Raw genomic sequence first — 17,656 nt, 5'->3', positions numbered from 1 at the left:
CCTTCCGACCTTCATCCTTCCTTTCAACCGTCCTTCTTTCCTTCCTACATTTCATCCTTCCTCCAATCCTTATTTCCTTCCCAACCTACCTTGCTCTCATCCTTTTTTCCTTCCTTCGTGCATCCCTTCCTTCTTTGCTCCTTCCTTCCTTCCTTCCATCCTTCGTCCTTCCTTCCTTCCTTCCTTTCATCCAGCCTTCCTTCCCTTCCTCTTTCTTTCTCTCTTTTCCTCTTTCTCTCCTTCCTTCCTTCCTTGTGGTTTTTGATGGTTTCACATGTGGTGCTCACTCACCTTGAGAGTCCAATAAATCGCTGTGTGTGTTTACGTGCTCTGTGCCATGTTCTAACGACATCCTCTGAAAAGCATGTTCGGAAAAAGGCTTGGAAAGTTAAATTAGCCAACAATAAAGCACAGGTAACATCATGTAGCATGTAGCTTTGTTGTACAGTTGCGTTTATCCACTCCTTGCGCTAGTAAAGCTAATTTATTAAAATGTAAAAAGGAAACTAAAGTTGGTGAAACAACAGTTTCTGTGTGTGTGTGTGTGTGTGTGTGTGTGTGTGTGTGTGTGTTGGGGGAGGGGTGTCACGGTCTCTGCCGAGCACCTGGTAACAAATTCACAACGATTCTGCCGGCGACACAGTGGACAAGTCAGCAAAACTATCTTTAGCCTGCAGGAGGCTTAGTGTTCACTTTCACTGCTGCTGCTGCTGCTGCTGCTGAAAACATGTAGTGTTTATCTGTGTGCGTGTGTGTGTGTATGAGTGCGTGTGGACATGTGCATGCACGTGAGAAAGAAACTTAATTTGTTTTTCTTATTCTCCCCCCAAAAAACATGGACAAAAGACACTTCAGACTCAGAGTGACTGTTAACTGGGATGGAGGACCTTTGTTGTTTGTATTTGTGGAGACGTGCGCGCACCCTCGTGCGTGTGTGTTGCGTTTGGTTTGGTTGCAGAGGAGGGGAATCCATCTTCGTCAGGCTCCTATCGATGAGAACGTCAGAGTCAGCGAGGAACGATTCCACCGAGATGCACCGCAAAGCACTCACTGTAATTAGACACACACACACACACACACACACTCACACACACACACACACTCACACACAGAAACACACACACGCTCTATGCCAGAATCGTTGGCAGCACGGCCACGTCCGCTCAAATGCACCTTCCCTGCATCACTCGTTTATTTTCATCCTCAGTCTGAGGGCTTCATCGTCTCCACAGCGAAACAAAGCGGCGGCCGCGTCCAAAGGCACTTCCTGTCACTTCCTGCCATCTAAGTCTAACTCGTCCACAGCCAATCACGGACGAGCCGGACGATCTTTTAGATTCGCCAGCTGTGTGTTTTTTGGCAGCATTTAGAGCGAGTTGAGCTTCTCGGACCGCCGGTGGGTCCGAGACCAATAGAAGACAGTTTCAACTTCCTGCTGCAGGTTTTTAGAGCAGGTGTAGGTACAAAATCTGTCCGGGCTACAGGATCTGTCCGGGGTCCGGCAACTGCCAATGACATCACATATGGCAACTCTATTAGGACAAACTACATCGCAGCAGGCAGACAGACAGGCAGACAGACGATAGATAGATAGATAGATAGATAGATAGATAGATAGATAGATAGAGGTATCTAGGTCTTAGCATCTTTATGTTGGTTTCCAGTTAAATCCAGAATTGAATTTAAGATCCTGCTTATAACTTACAAAGCTCTTCACTCTCAGGCTCCTGCCTAGCGTCCGTGTAGAACATTTAAGCCTATTTAAATTTTAAAGTAGTTTGATGTATAACGACACAACATCTATTAATACACATCTACATGTTTACATTGTTATAGCCCATATACTTTTGTGTGTCTTTCTGTATTTCTATATTTGAATCACACACTACTGTATACTGCACTGTGTGATTGAGCACAAGGTGAATTTCCCGAGAGGGATCAATAAAGTTTATTTGATTTGATTGATTTGATGGCTGGCTTGAATACTTGACTGATTGTTTGGTGTTTTTTTCAGAGTGTTCACGGGAAACAGAGAGCAAACAGTGGAAAACGCCTAGACCGTGTTACATTGTGAATAAAATCTTCCATCATTATTTTTCTTAAATTATCGAATGATTTCGGGGTGTGCCATGTGCTAAGTCAGAACAGTCAAACATTCCTGTAGATGCATTAATAACTCGAAGTCAAGAGCTCTCATCCATTTCCTTGCACATCCTTGCACGCAGTGGCCCAGCAATAAGATGCCAGAAACTTGTCCGGGGTTCTCCTTGTGCCGAAGTGACCAGCAGTATCATGGCACTCGTGTAGGACATCTCGCACCTGCTTTAAGTCCATCACCACCAGTCGGGGCTTCCCTTTCCATTTGTAAAACAGCTGCTCATCGACTGCAGCGGGAAAAAACACAACATCCATTTTACATAGAATAGCAACCATGCTACATTGAGGCTGAAGCTAGTTTCAGTACATGTAACTGCATTGAAATGATGCAAACATGGGTTGACATGAACAGCTAATTGTAGCACTTGAAAGTATATTTAAGCATAGGACGAAATACCATACACCGCTGAAGGGAGGTCCTAAATATTCATCAGAATATCACCTTTAAGATGTTTAAAAAGATACACATTTGCAGATCGTGAAAAGCAGTACTTTTTTCTCCATGTGAGTTGGCCCTAACTGCTAATACACAGTATAATACTGTCACGATCCAAAGCAGGGAACATGACCAAAAAAAGGTGGTCACACGTAGCTGAGATAACATAAATTTATTTAATAAATCGGGGTAGAAGTAAAAAAAATACACTATTCTCACCAGACGCAATCTACAAAACAAAACAAGAATAGGCCCCAAATAGGAGTATGACTGCGTGCAGGCTGGAGTCCAGACAGAGACTGCTGGTACTGCGCAGAGCTTTTTTTAAGCAGGGCCTGTGACCACACCCACACCCAGCCTGCTAATTCTGGGACATCATCAATATCACTTACTGTATATCACATACTGAATGTAACTGTATATCACTCACTAATGAGAGTTTTATTTTGAAAACCATCTGAAGGAAAATAGCATTAAAGTTGCACACGGTGGGCGATGACGAGTCGTATGAAGCAGAACCAACATTATTAGGCAGCTCATTAAGCTTGATGGTCTATTATTAGATCACAGATTAGTTGGAATGACATTTAAGGTGTAATGTAACCCTTTATATTTGCTCGTACGTATGTCTATCTTAAATCTACTGAATTTTGAATGTGTTTTGGCACAGTGTGTTCATGAGGAAATGAAATGACTGAAACTCACTCACCGTTGATCGAATGGTTTTTTGACTCCCTTCGAATCACCCGCTTTCTGTCCTGCACATTTTTGGAGTTGAGGGTGTGCGTGCAACATGTTTTGTGTTTTATTTAGAGTTTTACTTCCATGTAGAACATTTCATTCTCCATTGTCCCGCTCTCCAGTTCTTTGCATTCAACGCTCTCCAAACTGCTCTCCTCACTCTCCATCCCGCAACAAAAGCTGGTTTGCCCGCTTGAAACATTAGTTTGATCACCACTTGGCCAATGACAGTTTGCCACGTCATCGGCAGTCGCCTGGACCCCAGACAGATCCCGTAGCCCAGACAGATTTTGTACCTATACAGGCTTAGGCAAACTTTTTGACTTTTTGACATAGGGGCCAGAGCAGGAGCAGATGGATGGAGTGATTTGGTGACCTACCTCATAGGAGAAAAAATATATCATGGGATATGTAGAAATATGCTTTAATGTCAACAAAAACTGAACAAAATTACCAAAAACCAAACGTGTGTCTCTGAAGTCCCATGGCATTTAGCCCTTAAAAAGCTTAATGAGCCTCATATGGCCCCCTGGGCTGTAGTTTGCCCATGCCTGTTTTAGACCAATAGAAGAGCGTTTGAAATTCCTGCTGCAGGTTTCAGACCAATAGATGAGCGTTTGAACTTCCAGCAGCAGGTTTTAGACCAGAGCTGAGAAAACATTTTGACTGGTGGACCACAACGGGTTCCAGAATTTGACAGAGGGGGCCGGAGCAGTTTTGGTATCCCACTTCAATATATATCATGGTATATGTAGCCAACATGTTGCTTTAATGTCTATTGAAAATGAACAAAAGGCATTAGAACAAGATTTGTCTTTGAAGCCCCACAGTATTTCACTCTTAAAATACTGAAAAGAAGTGGATGAAATACAGCTATCTGATGAGTTACTTGATATTAATATCATTTTGTCGGGCCAGATTAAAAAGTTTACCGGGCCGTAGTTTGCCCATGCCTGTTCTAGACCAATGGAAGAGTTTCAGTTTCCTGCTGCAGCCTCACACTGATTTGTCGCATTAGAATGCTGCAGGTCTGCTTGGTGCGAACACTATCAGGGTCACATGCTGACGAGCACTACATTTTTATTTCTTTTCTCCATAATGTAATGTGCATGCGTGTGTGTGTGTGTGTGTGTGTGTGTGGGTGTGTGTGCTTGTCTTTATACATTATTTAAATGCATCAACATTTGTCCATTCATTAGTAACAAACAAAAAAGCCTCAAAGAAAGAAATGCTGCATTTCAAGGACTGGGAAAAAACAACAACAAACCAACAAAACAAAAAAACAACCCCCCGCGCCCCTCTCCACCCACCAAAAAATACAAATAAAAATGCCCCTGGTTAACGTTAATATTTACAACTTTCCGTTGAACAATTCATCACACGGCTCCTGAGAGAAATGAAACATTGTTTCTCCCCTGAGCAAAAAAGAAAAAATGGTTACATATTAACATAAGAAAGTCGACTTTCCAACACTGGGAGAAGACGAAGCTGCACAGATCCAATGAATCACCTCTGGGATTTATTTAAGCTCCCTCCCTCCGTTCGTTCCTCTGCTTTTCTTTTCGTTCTCTCTTCTTCTTTTTTTTTTTCCTATACTTGAGAGTCAGATTCCGCTCACCCATCTAGGCCTCGTCCTCCTCGGCCGGCTACATCTGTTTGCCGTCGTCCCCGCAGGGGGATACAGCTGGCTGCGGCCGGCCTCCATAGGACAATACAGAGGAGAAGGAGTGGAGGAAGAGGAAGAGGAGGAGGAGAGAATCACTTCTGCTTTCATTAACGCCACATGTCTTGCACACACAGTCCCAGCGTGGACGAGCTCGCCGCTACTGTTGGTTTAACCGTGAGAGAAGCCGGGTGGCCGGAAGTAATGGGACACTTGGAACCGTGCGCAGCACCACCGCCGTCCTCCACCGTCTGCAAAACACAGAGAGCAAAGTGAAGTGAAGGTGTCGACCTTTGACCCCTAGCAGCAGCAGCTAAGAAGAACCACTAAACAGAGGTGGAAAGAACTGTACTGAATATTTCTTTTTCTGACGACTTTTTATTTTACGTCCCTTCATTTGTACACAAATATGTGTACTTTCTACTCCTTTCATTTGAAAAGCACTCTGGTCACTAAAAATTCTGTTCAAAGTCATTCACTTATGATGATGATGCTGCTGCTGCTGCTGCTGCTGCTGATGATGATGATGATTATTTTTTTTTTCAATACTTCATCATCATTTTTACCTTTTACTTGAGTACATTTAAAAATCTGCACTTTCTTACTTTTACTTGTGTAAAGTTGATTCAGCACTTTTACTTTTTCCAGAGTATTTCTTTACACAAGTATCCCTGCTTTTTCCTTAAGCACAGAATGTGAATACTTTTGCCGTCTTCTGATTGGCTGGGACGTTCTGACGCCTGCATTCCCAGATCCTGTAGTGTAAAACTGCGGGATGAGTCGTAGAGTTACCATCCTAAAGGTAGAGAGAATTGAAAAGATTTTTAATTTCCTTCAAGTTTGATTTACCAAAAAAAAAATACACACACCTACGCACGCACACACACACACACAAGCACACGTCGCGGCCCTGAGCTCTGCAGTATGCGTGCGTGTCGTCCGATCAATGTGCCGTTTTTCAGAGGTTGCCGTTTGTCCGACATCAGCAGCTGTTTGACGGCTCGATCGAGTGACCCGGGATCAATCCCGCCCTCTTCCCCTTTCAGTTTCCAAGAACTTTGTCCCTCCCCCGCCCACATCCACACCCCGACACCCGACCCCCACAACCTCAGAAATACCTTTTCGATTGGAGCTGTTTGACTCATGAAGCTTGTCGACTCCCATCAGCGTTGGCTCTCAACGGGAAGCACATTGAGCACCGAGACTGTTGATTCGTTAATTCGACTGTTGGTTCGTTCATGTGTTTTGATTCACGCGGTCGAGAAAAAAATAAATAAATAAATAAAAACAGCAACCGCTCGCCGCCTCCCATCGTCCTCCACGTCGTTGCCGTGAGTAACACTGACCTGCTTCGGTGTTTGCAACAATCGGCGGCAGGTTTGCATGCGAGGAACCCCCCCCCCACGCCACACACACACACACACACACACACACAAATGCACACCCTCCCCTATCCCTGCGGCTGACAGGGTCAAAGGTCGCTTCACATTCGCTGTCGTTTGTCATTATTTCCTGGCACTGATTTCAGTTGCGTGTCGGCATTTTCCCATCAAGTCGCTTGCTACTTTTTTGCTGCCCTATGGCGTGCGGTGGAAGAGTCGGGAACGTCGTCAACTTCTTATACTTATTGTAATTTGTTTTTTCATTCGTTGGTGTCCAAGTCCTGCGAAACCATCCGCATCCAATGAAATAAAACTTGGGAAATAAAACCGTGCTCCACCCATCCCCCCGCTTTCTCCCTCGAGGCTCCGCCCACTTCCTGACTTCCTCCTCCGCTCCTCCTCCGCTCCTCCTCCGCTCTGCTCGGCGCTCGAGCACCTGCGGGAAATGTAATTGCGTCCTCCTCCCTGCAATAATCGCGTCGGGCCGCTGGCCTCATGCATTATTTACGCCCTCCACGGCGGCGGTGCTGCCTTGGATTTTTAAATTAGAGGTCGTCCCGGATCGCACTGCAACCGTGGCGGGAATTACCTGCTGCACACGATGAGCCTGTGTGTATGAGTGAACCCTCGGTGTATTGGTGTGAATGTGTGTGTGTGAGACTGTACAGTAGACAAGTCTGACTTTGTGTGCGTGTGTGTGCGTGTGTGTGTGTCTGAGCTCAGTCGTGTTGCCGACTGTGTCTGCAGGTGGGATTAGCGCCGACCTTTGACCCCTATTTACACACACTCACACTCAGGTCGCTGCTCAGCTGCAACCAACAGATGTTTTGTGGTGTTTTGACACACTTTGATAACCTTACAACGCAAAAAAAAATGAATAGAGGAAAAATAAAAAAATAATGAAAAATACACAACGATGTTAAGCTGTGATTGATCCAAACTGGCTTTCAACGAGGAGAATTTAACTTGTGGTTGATGGTATTTGGCAGCCGATGGAACCAAAACTTTCCGGAAGCTTCAGGCTGAAAATAGGCTGGAGTGTTTCACCTGTGATCATCCACATAATTAGCAGATGCCCGTTGGTGTTTTTGGCCGGTGGGTTGGGAAAAACGATAAGGAGTGATTAGCAACACAAGATTGCAAAAGTCACCTGAATAAATGAACCTTGGCCAACGTCAAAGGCAACTCTCCAGATCCGCCTTGTCTTGGCCCGAGAGGCTGGGAAACGTTACAAGGTGACCAGAAAAACATACAAAATCTGTTGATTGTGTAGTTGCTACAGAATCTCCACTTCCTGTCTGAATCAAATGCGACCGAAGATGAGTGGCTTTTATGCTTCCGCCGCCTAAAGGTTAAGCCAGTGTGTAAAATTTGGCCTGATTGTTCTTACCCTTTACTATATGTATATATATATACATATATATGCCCTGTTCGGTTCAGTACACAACGACAAACAACGGTATTTCGGTACGTTTCCACTGGGTGTCGCTGTTTCCTCTTAAAATCTTCAGTTATTACACACTTAACCTTGAAGGAATGCAGCGTGTTTTCGTATTTCTGCCACTGTCTTGCAACACCTTGAAAAATGCCTTTGCAAGATGGCAGCTAACTAGGAGCCAGACCCTTATTGCTCTGTGTATATCCTTACATATATGAGAACCCTTTTTCGCATAGGAAAACCAAATTACTTTTATTGTACTGTGAGTATACACTTTTATTGATGTATTAATGGAAAATATCTTATATATATATATATATATATAAATTTTTACCAATTCATAAATCATAAATCTAGCCACTCTTTTTTAATCCTTATTAGCCCTCCCACACCGATGACGTCATCACAGACAAACACTAAAGCTCCCTTTGATCTCTGGTCTTAAACCCTCCTGGCTCGGGGGAGTCGCTCCTTCTGCCTGGTATTCCAGCCAGGATAGGGCTCCCATGAACAGTGACAGTAGTTTGGTTTTGGGAAAACCATCTACACCCACTGGTCAACCTTAGAGGAGAAACATCATCTCATTGGTAGGTCAATTGTGTTCATTATGTTTTCAGTTTATAATGGATTTATATCTTTCATTTTCCTCCTACCTTTGACATGTTTGGGTGGAAACTTTAGCGTGCCGGCGTTTTCCATCAACTCTTGTGAAACGTTTTGGGAATGTCTTTGTTGTTTTTTCATCTGTTTGCTGTCAAAGGTAGGAGAAAAATCAAATGTATATGTGGAAAAAAAAGATATAAATCCATCATCTTTTTGGTGTTTGATCCTTTAGAAGACCACAAACATCCAATGGAGGACGCTCCCTCCGCCATGGATTCAGGATATGAGGACAACGTGAGTCAACCCGATGGCGACGATCCGCCGTACTGCCCTCCGTCCCCTCCGCCCTCTGCCTTGCCCAACAACTCATTGGAGGTTCAGCAACTACGTGAGCAGCTGGACCAGGCCCAGGACAGTGCCATGCAGCTGCTGGCTGAGAGGTCTGAGCTCCAGGCAGAGGTGGTTAGGGTGGTGTCCATCCAGTTGCTGAGTGACCAGGAGCTGGAGGAACTCCAAGTCACCCTGCAGGCCCAGAGGCAGACCATCTTGGAGCAGAGCAGCGAGATGATGGCCCTGCAGGCAGAGAACCAGAGGCACCTCCCTCTGCAGGGCCAGCTGCAAGCCAAAGTCGAGCAGCTGGAAATGGCCCAGGATGGCGCCAGGCAGCTGCTGGCTGAGAGGACTGAGCTCCAGGCAGAGATGAATCGGCTGGTGGCCGTCCAGTTGCTGAAGGATCAGGAGCTAGAGGGGCTCCAGGTCGCCCTCGAGGCCCAGAGGCAGATTGTTTTGGAGCAGAGCAGCGATATCATGGCCCTGCAGGGGGCGAACCAGAGGCACCTCCTCCTGCAAGACCAGCTGCAGGCCAAGGTGGAGCAGCTGGAGGAGATGATTCGCCAGCAGAGCTTCGACCTTCTGGATCTGAGAAGGAAGAACGAGGAGTTTTCCCGTGAGTGTGATGCGACGGTGGCGGCGGAGGCAGTGGCAAAGCTGACTGAGTCTGAGGAGGACAAACGGAGATCCAGGTACCAAGGCCTACAGGAGCAGCTCCTGGTGGACCTGCCAGTCAGGACCAGAAGGTGGAGGACCATAATCGAGAAGCTCCGGACGGAACTGGAATTGGACAAAGGGAAGCGGGAGCAGAGCCAGACCAGGATGAGGGAGAAGCAGGAGAAGGACAATCTGGCCTTGCAGCTGAGGGAGGCCATGGACCAGCTAAAGAAAACCATGTCCAGGCAGCAGGAGACCAACATAGTCTGGCAAGAGAAGTATGGAGCCATGCAGGAGAAGTTCATCCAGGAACTGGTCTATACCGAGGAGAGGGGCAGAATGACTGCCGAGGAGGAGCCGCAGAGGAGCACCAAGGAGAAGAAGAAGAAGAAGAAGAGGAAGGATCGGGAGGGGAAGGAGGGGAAGAAGAAAAAAAGAGAGCAGAGGAAGAAACTCAGGGAGGAGGCAAAGGAGGTGGAGAAGGAGAAGGAGAAGGAAAAGGAGGACGGGAGGAAAGTGAAACAGGAAGTGAAGTCCAGAGGCTTCTTTCGCTGGTGGAGTCAAACTAATTGAAGAAGTAGAACTGAAGAGAAGTTCATGAGCTGCATTATCACTATTACACTGCGTTATATTGTAGGTATTATAATAAGTAAATAAATAAATAAAAGTATAATTAAAACTTCTTCCATCCTCTGGTGCCAAAACAAACAGCAATGTCTTTCCTTCTGTTCCTCCCCGGGACTATTGCCATATTTTTTTCCCACTCACAGCTCCACCCACCTCCCGTCCCTTCCAATAGCCCTGCCCCCTTTCCTTTTCTCTTAGCGGCCATTAATCATGGCGCCTTTCATCCTTACAGCCAAAACTGCTGCTTTTATCTCAGGATTCAGGAAAAGTGGCGGTGACTCAAGGGGGCTGAGCCAAACTGAGCTCTGCCACTCACACACCTGTTGTTGCTGCTACTGCTGCTTCTGCAGCCGCTGCACATCACAGAGGAGCTTCGACTAGAGGTGGCCGTTGGGGCAACACTCCTGATGTTTCTTCTGTGCAGACAGATGGAACCAGAAGTTCATTGGATCACAGGTTGGACTGAGAAGATGTAGAAGACATTTTCGCTCTGCTCTTTGCCAGATAATGGAGGACTTGAAGGAACCAGAGACGTGAGTCATGAGGCACAGAGATGAGGAGTTCACAACTGCCTGCAAGAAAAACCGAGACTTCATCCAAACCTGGGAGTTCCAATAGAAGCACAAGCTCTAACTAGAGGAGGAGGAGACCGAGTTGGAGAAGAGAGAGAGAGTGAGGAAAGACGGGAAGTGAAAGAGAGGGAGGAGGAGGACGACGAGGTAGAAGAGAGAGGACATAGGGAGAGGAGGGGAGGGGAGGCAAGAAGTGACAGTGGTTGAGAAGGAGGAGGCCAAGAGGAAATCTGGCTTCTTCTCTTGGTGGACCCGAGGGGAATAAATCCACGTGAGATGCGACCTCTGACCTCCTACTGCTGCTACCAGGATAGCTTCATCCTTCCTCTGCTGTCTTTCCTTTCTTCCATCCATCCCTCCATCCATCCATCCATCCATTCACCCATCCACCCATCCACCCATCCAGGCTTTTTTCTCTCCTTCTGATGGAAAGAGCTCACGGTTAATGTCTACTTGCTAATGGCTAATCCCCTGGCTGATGTGCTAGTTCACTCCCTGCACTGTGGCAGATGGTCCAAATGACTCATCGGTGCGACTGGAGCAGAGAGACTCAACTTGGGATTGTTCCTCCTTTTAAAAATAAACTCTGACGGTCAACAGACGGTGACGTGACAACTACTCAGAAATCAATATTAGCAGTGAGTCTGATTACAATTAAAAAAAAAAAAAAAAACAGCCTGAGCAGTATCTGACTTGGTTGTGAACACACTGTTCCACAGCTTCAGTGTCTCGATGAAGATCTGTAGTTTAATTATATTTATGATGAAATGATGATGTTAAAATGTGATTCTAATTATCTCTATCAAGATAGCAGTCCCTGGCTGACTGACTGCGGGGCTCCAGTCAGGTGACATCATCAATCTTGGTTTTGCCCCCGTCTCTCTCACCCCCCACCCGCTCGTCCATCACGACTTCCTGCGGCGACTCGATGGGCTCCTCATGCACCATGAGAGCCGCCGTCAGGTCGTCAGCGGATCCATTTTTCTCTGAGGTGGCGGCTCGGCATCAATCTGATGGTTTTCCTGCTGAGCTCGGCTGCCTTCCTACCTGCCTGCCAAAGGAGGAGGAGGAGGAGGAGGAGGAGGAGGAGGAGGAGGAGGAGGAGGAGCAGGAGGAGGAGCCGCAAGCAATCAAAGTCCTCCAACTGGGTCACCCCTTGAAATCTTTGTAGGTTTGACTCTGACCTGACACGAGGTTCCCGGACCACCAGAACATCCAGGATCTCCTGCTCTTCCACAACTTATTGGACCTCCTGGACCTTCAGGACCTCACGGACCTCCCAGAACTCCCAGATCTCCAGGACCTCCAGAACCTTCAGAACCTCCCGGACCTCCAGAATCTCCAGAACTTCCACAACCTCCCAGACCTCCAGAACCACCACGACTTCCTGGACTTCCCAGACCTCCAGAACCTCCAGAACCTCCTGGACCTTTCATACTGGTTGTGTTTGTTTAGAAGTGTCATGACTAAAATCTCCCAGCTGGCTCTGAATATGAGTCTTCTGACTGCTTTGCTGCTGCTTCAACTCATTAATGTAGCTGTGTAGTAATAATACTATAATAAAATTCTCTATATTTTTGGCTACTTTGGGCCCGACTTTCTAATTCTGTTCACACACCTTGTTCATGTTTTCACAATCGTCTCCCTCAGATCATTTGATTTGGGTTTATCCAAAAAATACAAAATACAAATGTAGAAAATACAAATGCAAATTTTTATTTATTTTTTTTTTTTTTCAACACTGACTCATTGTCTGCAGGTCGTTCGGACACTTTGAAACTGTCTCAAGGACAGTCGGACTGACGGAACGGACGGTGGACGGAGAGAGGGGTTTGGTGAGAGAGGTAGAGACAGACACAGAGAGAGTGAAAGTGTGAGAGAGAGAGAGAGAGAGAGAGAGCACTACTATTCATCAGTGGGGCTAAATTAAGAAGATTGCTCACTGTGGTCCCACATGAATATGACGGAATGTGCCTTTTAATGTGATTGCCAGTGGCAGCAGTGTGTGTGTGTGTGTGTGTGTGTGTGTGTGTGTGATGCCAGGCTGCAGCTTCAAGGAGAAATCGAGTTCTTCGACCTAGCACAGCAACGGAACTCCAGCAACCTTCCAGGAGGTCATAAATTGTTGGGAGAGGACTTAAAGGCTCCTATAGGTGCAGCAGAAATCTGGAGGTCTGGGGATCATGGAGGTCTGGAGGCTCTGGATGTTTTGAGGCTCTGGATCTCTAGAGGTCCTGGAGGTCTGGTGGTCCTGGAGGTCTGGAGCTGCTGTTGGTTTTGAGATTTAGAGCTCCGTCCAGGTTTGGGTCTCACCGGCAGCGCTGGGAAGACCAGAAAAGAACAAGAATAAAGTTGTGCAGGAGAACCTCATGAGAACCTCATGAGAACCTCATGATCCCGGATTGTAGATGGAAGTTGATCAGGTTTCCTCACCACCTTGAGAACTTGGTCATCAGGTCTGAAAAATAAAAGTCAATGAAGAGGAAGAATCAAAAAGTCTGCAACTTCAAACAATTTTGCTCCTGTAAGAGGGAAAAAAAACATCTGTGTGTGTGTGTGTGTGTGTGTGTGTGTGTGTGTGTGTGTGTGTGTGTGTGAGCGACGTCCCGTCACGTCACGTCACCTCCTGACGACCAGCAGGGGGCCGTCAGACGCTCTGATGGATCGATGGCTCTGGTTTCCTGATGAAAGCAGTCTTGTTCCAGCATTTATCCGCTACCAAAGGTCATCCTGTCCAGGCGGAGGAGGGGAAGGCGGAGGAGGAGATCGAGGAGGAGGAGGGGGAAGAACAAGAGGACTCATCAAAGAGCCGGCTCCAGTCTTTTTTTCCTCCCTCCATATCAGAGCAGATAATCGACATCCTGCTGCAGGAGGCAGATGATCTGAAATCGAGCCGACGTGTGACGACCAGGCAGCAGCTCCTCGCCGGCACCGCTGACGGCTGACGCGGCACAAGTGGGAAGCAACCGGTTGTTTCCAGCCAGAGCAAACTGGAGGCTCGAGGCACCATTCAAGAGTTGACCAGTGGATCTAACATCGACATAACAGAATGATTTAGAGCCAAAGTTCCCTGCACATGGAAAATCATTTTTGTAAACCAGATAGTGACAATAAGCAACCTTTTTTCCACCCCAGGGGGCGTCGCTGAGCACACAGCGTATAGGCCAAAACAAAGAGGCCATCAGGTCCATTACTGGGCATAGTCCCCTCAGAAAGGAAGCTATGTTTCAGTTGTGGTGACTTCAGGCCAGCTCTCTGGGTCGTTTAAGCTAGCATTAACGCTAATGTGTTTTCTCAGTCTTTATACGGCTGGGACGGAGGACAGCTGGTCGGATTGGCAGTGAAGGAGAATGAAGAGGATGAGTAGGAGGAGATTCAAATGTACAGTCTGGCTTTGGAAACAAAATGGGAGAAAAGGGATGCCGACAGACACAGACAGAGGTCATGTGGCCCTCTGGCAGAGATTGTGACACAAGACCAGTTTTTCTATCTGACGATGAAAACTAGCAGCGGACTAGCTCCTATTACTAGCCGCATTCCGCGCTGCTACAAAAAGTGAAATGCTAAAGATGTCCAGCAGAGCCGTTTTGTTACCTGAAAGCGGCCAAAAGGCTGTTCTGATATCAGCTCCGTTAGCTTTTTAGCCCTTTAGCTCGTTAGCTCAGACAACGGTGGTCAAAACATGCGTTCTCGTCTCCACCTCCTCCTCCTGCTGCTTTACAAGATCTGTTTTTTTGTTTGTTTGTTTTTTTGCTCCCAGTTTCATTATTTTTGAGGCATACCATAGACACAATGACTGTGGCTCCTCCCCCTTGCTCTTTCCTCCCCCTCCTCCCAAATCTTCCCCATTAACCCACCTTCCCGTTCCACCTGGTCAGCCCAGTAGGCTGAACCACTTGGAGCAGCGGCGGAGGCCAATTCCACCACTATAAATAACTGCCGCAGCACTTTAGGCTGCATTTACATAAAGAGCTATAATGGCTCCGTAATGGTTTAAATATTCATCATCAGGCTGCTTTGCAATTCCTCTTTCCACCCAAACTAAACTCTAAGAGCCTCTACTGTCCTGACGATGAAAAGGAAAAAAAAAAAAACCCTGTTACCCATATACAAATAAGCTGCACTCCAGAATGATTTTTTTTTTTTTACAGCTTACGAGTCATGCAAATGTAGAAGCGCACAGGAGCAATAACACAGAATTACACCCAAATGAAAACAGTAATTTCCTGCGATACACTACAAATACATATAGCTGTGTTTATTCCCAGACTGGATGTTTAAAGTGAAGTTGGAACAAACTGCTAATCAATGAGACGTCGTCATCCTCTTCTGCTCCATCGCCGTCGCCTTCCATCACCTGACGTGTCATTTAACAGGGAGTCATGCTGCAGCTTCCCCCCCCCCAATGAATTATGAAAAATGCGGCTGTATGAAAACAAGTCCCTGCCGGCTGCAATATTTCCAATCACTCTTTTGAGGAAGTGCAAAAATTGAAATTGGGATTTTCACGAATGCTCTGTCTGTCTGTTTGCCTGTCTGTCCTTTCCGGACTTTCTCCGGAGTTTTTCCCTGGTTAAATCAGCAGAGATGAAACAGGTTGCAGGAAAAAAAATCAAAACAAAAAAAACGTCCAACTGTCGCAAAGGTGGGTTTTCGAAAATCCAAAAAATGGCTTCTTCGGTCGTTGGTTTCATCCTGGAGCTCTGAGAGGGTCGAACCCTTGAAGGAGCAGCTTCGCCTCTCCAGTAATGAAGACAGCGTTGTCTATACTCAGCCGCTCTCCTCCTCTCAGTGTGTGTGTGTGTGTGTAAGTGTGTGCGCACGCACACGCACTCCTACAGTTCACAGCATCACTCAGCCTTGTGATTCCTTCAGTGGCCAGAGGCATTAAGATCAGAGTCACGTTCCAGCGGACACTTCGGACAAAACGGTCCTCGGGAGAAGTGTGTGTGTGTGTGTGTGTGTGTGTGTGTGTGTGTGTGTGTGTGTGTGTGGGTAAAAGCTATGGTAAGATGACAGGAGACGTTATCAAAGGATGGTTGTATAGTAATGCAAAGATCCGCTCGACGAGGACACACACATCCGTTGAAACCTGGAAGGCGTATTAAAAATTCACGCTGCGGTAATTTGCATAATTCCCACGTTAAACATAAATCAACACACACACACAGAGATGCACACTCACGCTTGCACACACTGCCGTAACATCCGGCAATGCATTAGCGACAAATTGTTAGACTAAACGGAAAACGATTAGCGCGGCTCCAGCAGCGGTGGCAATGAAAGTTTCCTTGATAAAGTGGAAATTGAACTGTGTCGTGAAACTTCGGGAGATCGACACATCATACAACATTTAAGCATAAAGACTGAAACGGAAATTCACACCTAAATGTTTGCTGTTTGTTTTTGTTTTTTTCGTTGGCTGTGCCAGGCAGGAACAAGACGGCAGCTATACTTGAATGAAACTGTCCGGTAGATGTTGAGGGCAACAGCTAGCTGGGAAGGTTGCTAGCGCTAGTGGACCTCAGTTAGCCGCTGGAAATGTATGTTGATAGGCTTCTACAGAATGTTTTATCCACAGTGGTCAAACGTTAACAAGCTATCAAAGATGCTAAGTAGTGGTGGCTAGTTAAAGTGGCGGATTGGTGAAGGTGGCAGATGTTGACTAGCTAGCGTGGGGGGAATAGTTAGAAAATATGACTAGTTAGGAGTAGCTAACCAGTTGAGTAGGAGGGGCGGGTTTAAAAACAAGTTCAGGAGATATATCTACACTATATTACCAAAAGTATTTGCTCACCCATCCAAATGATCAGAATCAGGTGTCCTAATCACTTGGCCTGGCCACATGTGTATAAAATCAAGCACCTAGGCATGCAGACTGTTTTGACCAACATTTTTGAAAGAATGGGTCGCTCTCAGGAGCTCAGTGACTTCCAGCGTGGAACTGTCATAGGATGCCACCTGTGCAACAAATCCAGTCGTGAAATTTCCTCGCTCCTAAATATTCCACAGTCAACTGTCAGCTTATTATAAGAAAATGGAAGAGTTTGGGAACAACAGCAACTCAGCCACAAAGTGGTAGGCCACGTAAACTGACGGAGAGGGGTCAGCGGATGCTCAGGTGCATAGTGCAAAGAGGTCGCCCACTTTCTGCACAGTCAATTGCTGCAGAGCTCCAGACTTCATGTGGCCTTCAGATTAGACATCAGCAAGTGCAATGCGAAGCGCCGGATGCAGTGGTGTAAAGCACACCGCCACTGGACTATAGAGCAGTGGAGAATCGTTCTCTGGAGTGATGAATCACGCTTTTCCATCTGGCAATCTGATGGACGAGTCTGGGTTTGGAGGTTGCCAGGAGAACGGTACATTTCGGACTGCATTGTGCCAAGTGTGAAATTTGGTGGAGGAGGAATTATGGTGTGGGGTTGTTTTTCAGGAGTCGGGCTTGGCCCCTTAGTTCCAGTGAAAGGAACATTTTGGACAATTCCATCCTCCCGACCTTGTGGGAACGGTTTGGAGCGGGCCCCTTCCTCTTCCAACATGACTGTGCACCAGTGCACAAAGCAAGGTCCATAAAGACATGGATGACAGAGTCTGGTGTGGATGAACTTGACTGGCCTGCACAGAGTCCTGACCCGAACCAGATAGAACACCTTTGGAATGAATTAGAGCGGAGACTGAGAGCCATGCTTTCTCCACCAACATCAGTGTGTGACCTCACCAATGCACTTTTGGAAGAATGGTCAAACATTCCCATAAACACACTCCTCAACCTTGTGGACAGCCTTCCCAGAAGAGTTGAAGCTGTAATAGCTGCAAAAGGTGGACCGACATCATATTGAACCCTACAGGTTAGGAATGGGATGGCACTTAAGTTCATATGTGAGTCAAGGCAGGTGACCAAATACTTTTGGTAATATAGTGTATATTTATTAATCATTTGTTTAATGTAAATTGCTGCCTTCACCACTTTAAATTATTGGTACTACTCTTGAACTAGCTAATGTTGTGTTTTTACTGGAATGACACAAGTCAGAGGAAACCCACAGC

At 46.5% G+C, this 17,656-nt stretch overlaps 1 protein-coding gene and 1 long non-coding RNA gene across 2 annotated transcripts in view; both read left to right on the top strand.

The window, feature by feature from the left end:
- LOC142899708 (uncharacterized) overlaps window positions 1–17,656 on the top strand; it is a 272,243-nt gene that overhangs the window by 108,890 nt on the left and 145,697 nt on the right. The window lies entirely within an intron of this gene.
- On the top strand, window positions 8,266–10,052 carry LOC142899699 (uncharacterized). Its single transcript, XM_076043431.1, has 2 exons — window positions 8,266–8,404; window positions 8,653–10,052. The coding sequence occupies exon 2, from the start codon at window positions 8,670–8,672 to the stop codon at window positions 9,978–9,980; it is 1,311 nt and encodes a 436-aa protein (XP_075899546.1). The 5' UTR covers window positions 8,266–8,404; window positions 8,653–8,669; the 3' UTR covers window positions 9,981–10,052.

The sequence above is a fragment of the Nelusetta ayraudi genome, unplaced genomic scaffold (assembly GCF_046127955.1).
Source record: "Nelusetta ayraudi isolate G7.1 ecotype Tasmania unplaced genomic scaffold, CSIRO-AGI_Nayr_v1 ptg000075l, whole genome shotgun sequence".
In the NCBI taxonomy this organism is placed as follows: domain Eukaryota; kingdom Metazoa; phylum Chordata; class Actinopteri; order Tetraodontiformes; family Monacanthidae; genus Nelusetta; species Nelusetta ayraudi.
The sequence above is the reverse complement of the archived record's forward strand: the minus strand, read 5'-3'. Positions and strand labels throughout refer to the sequence as shown.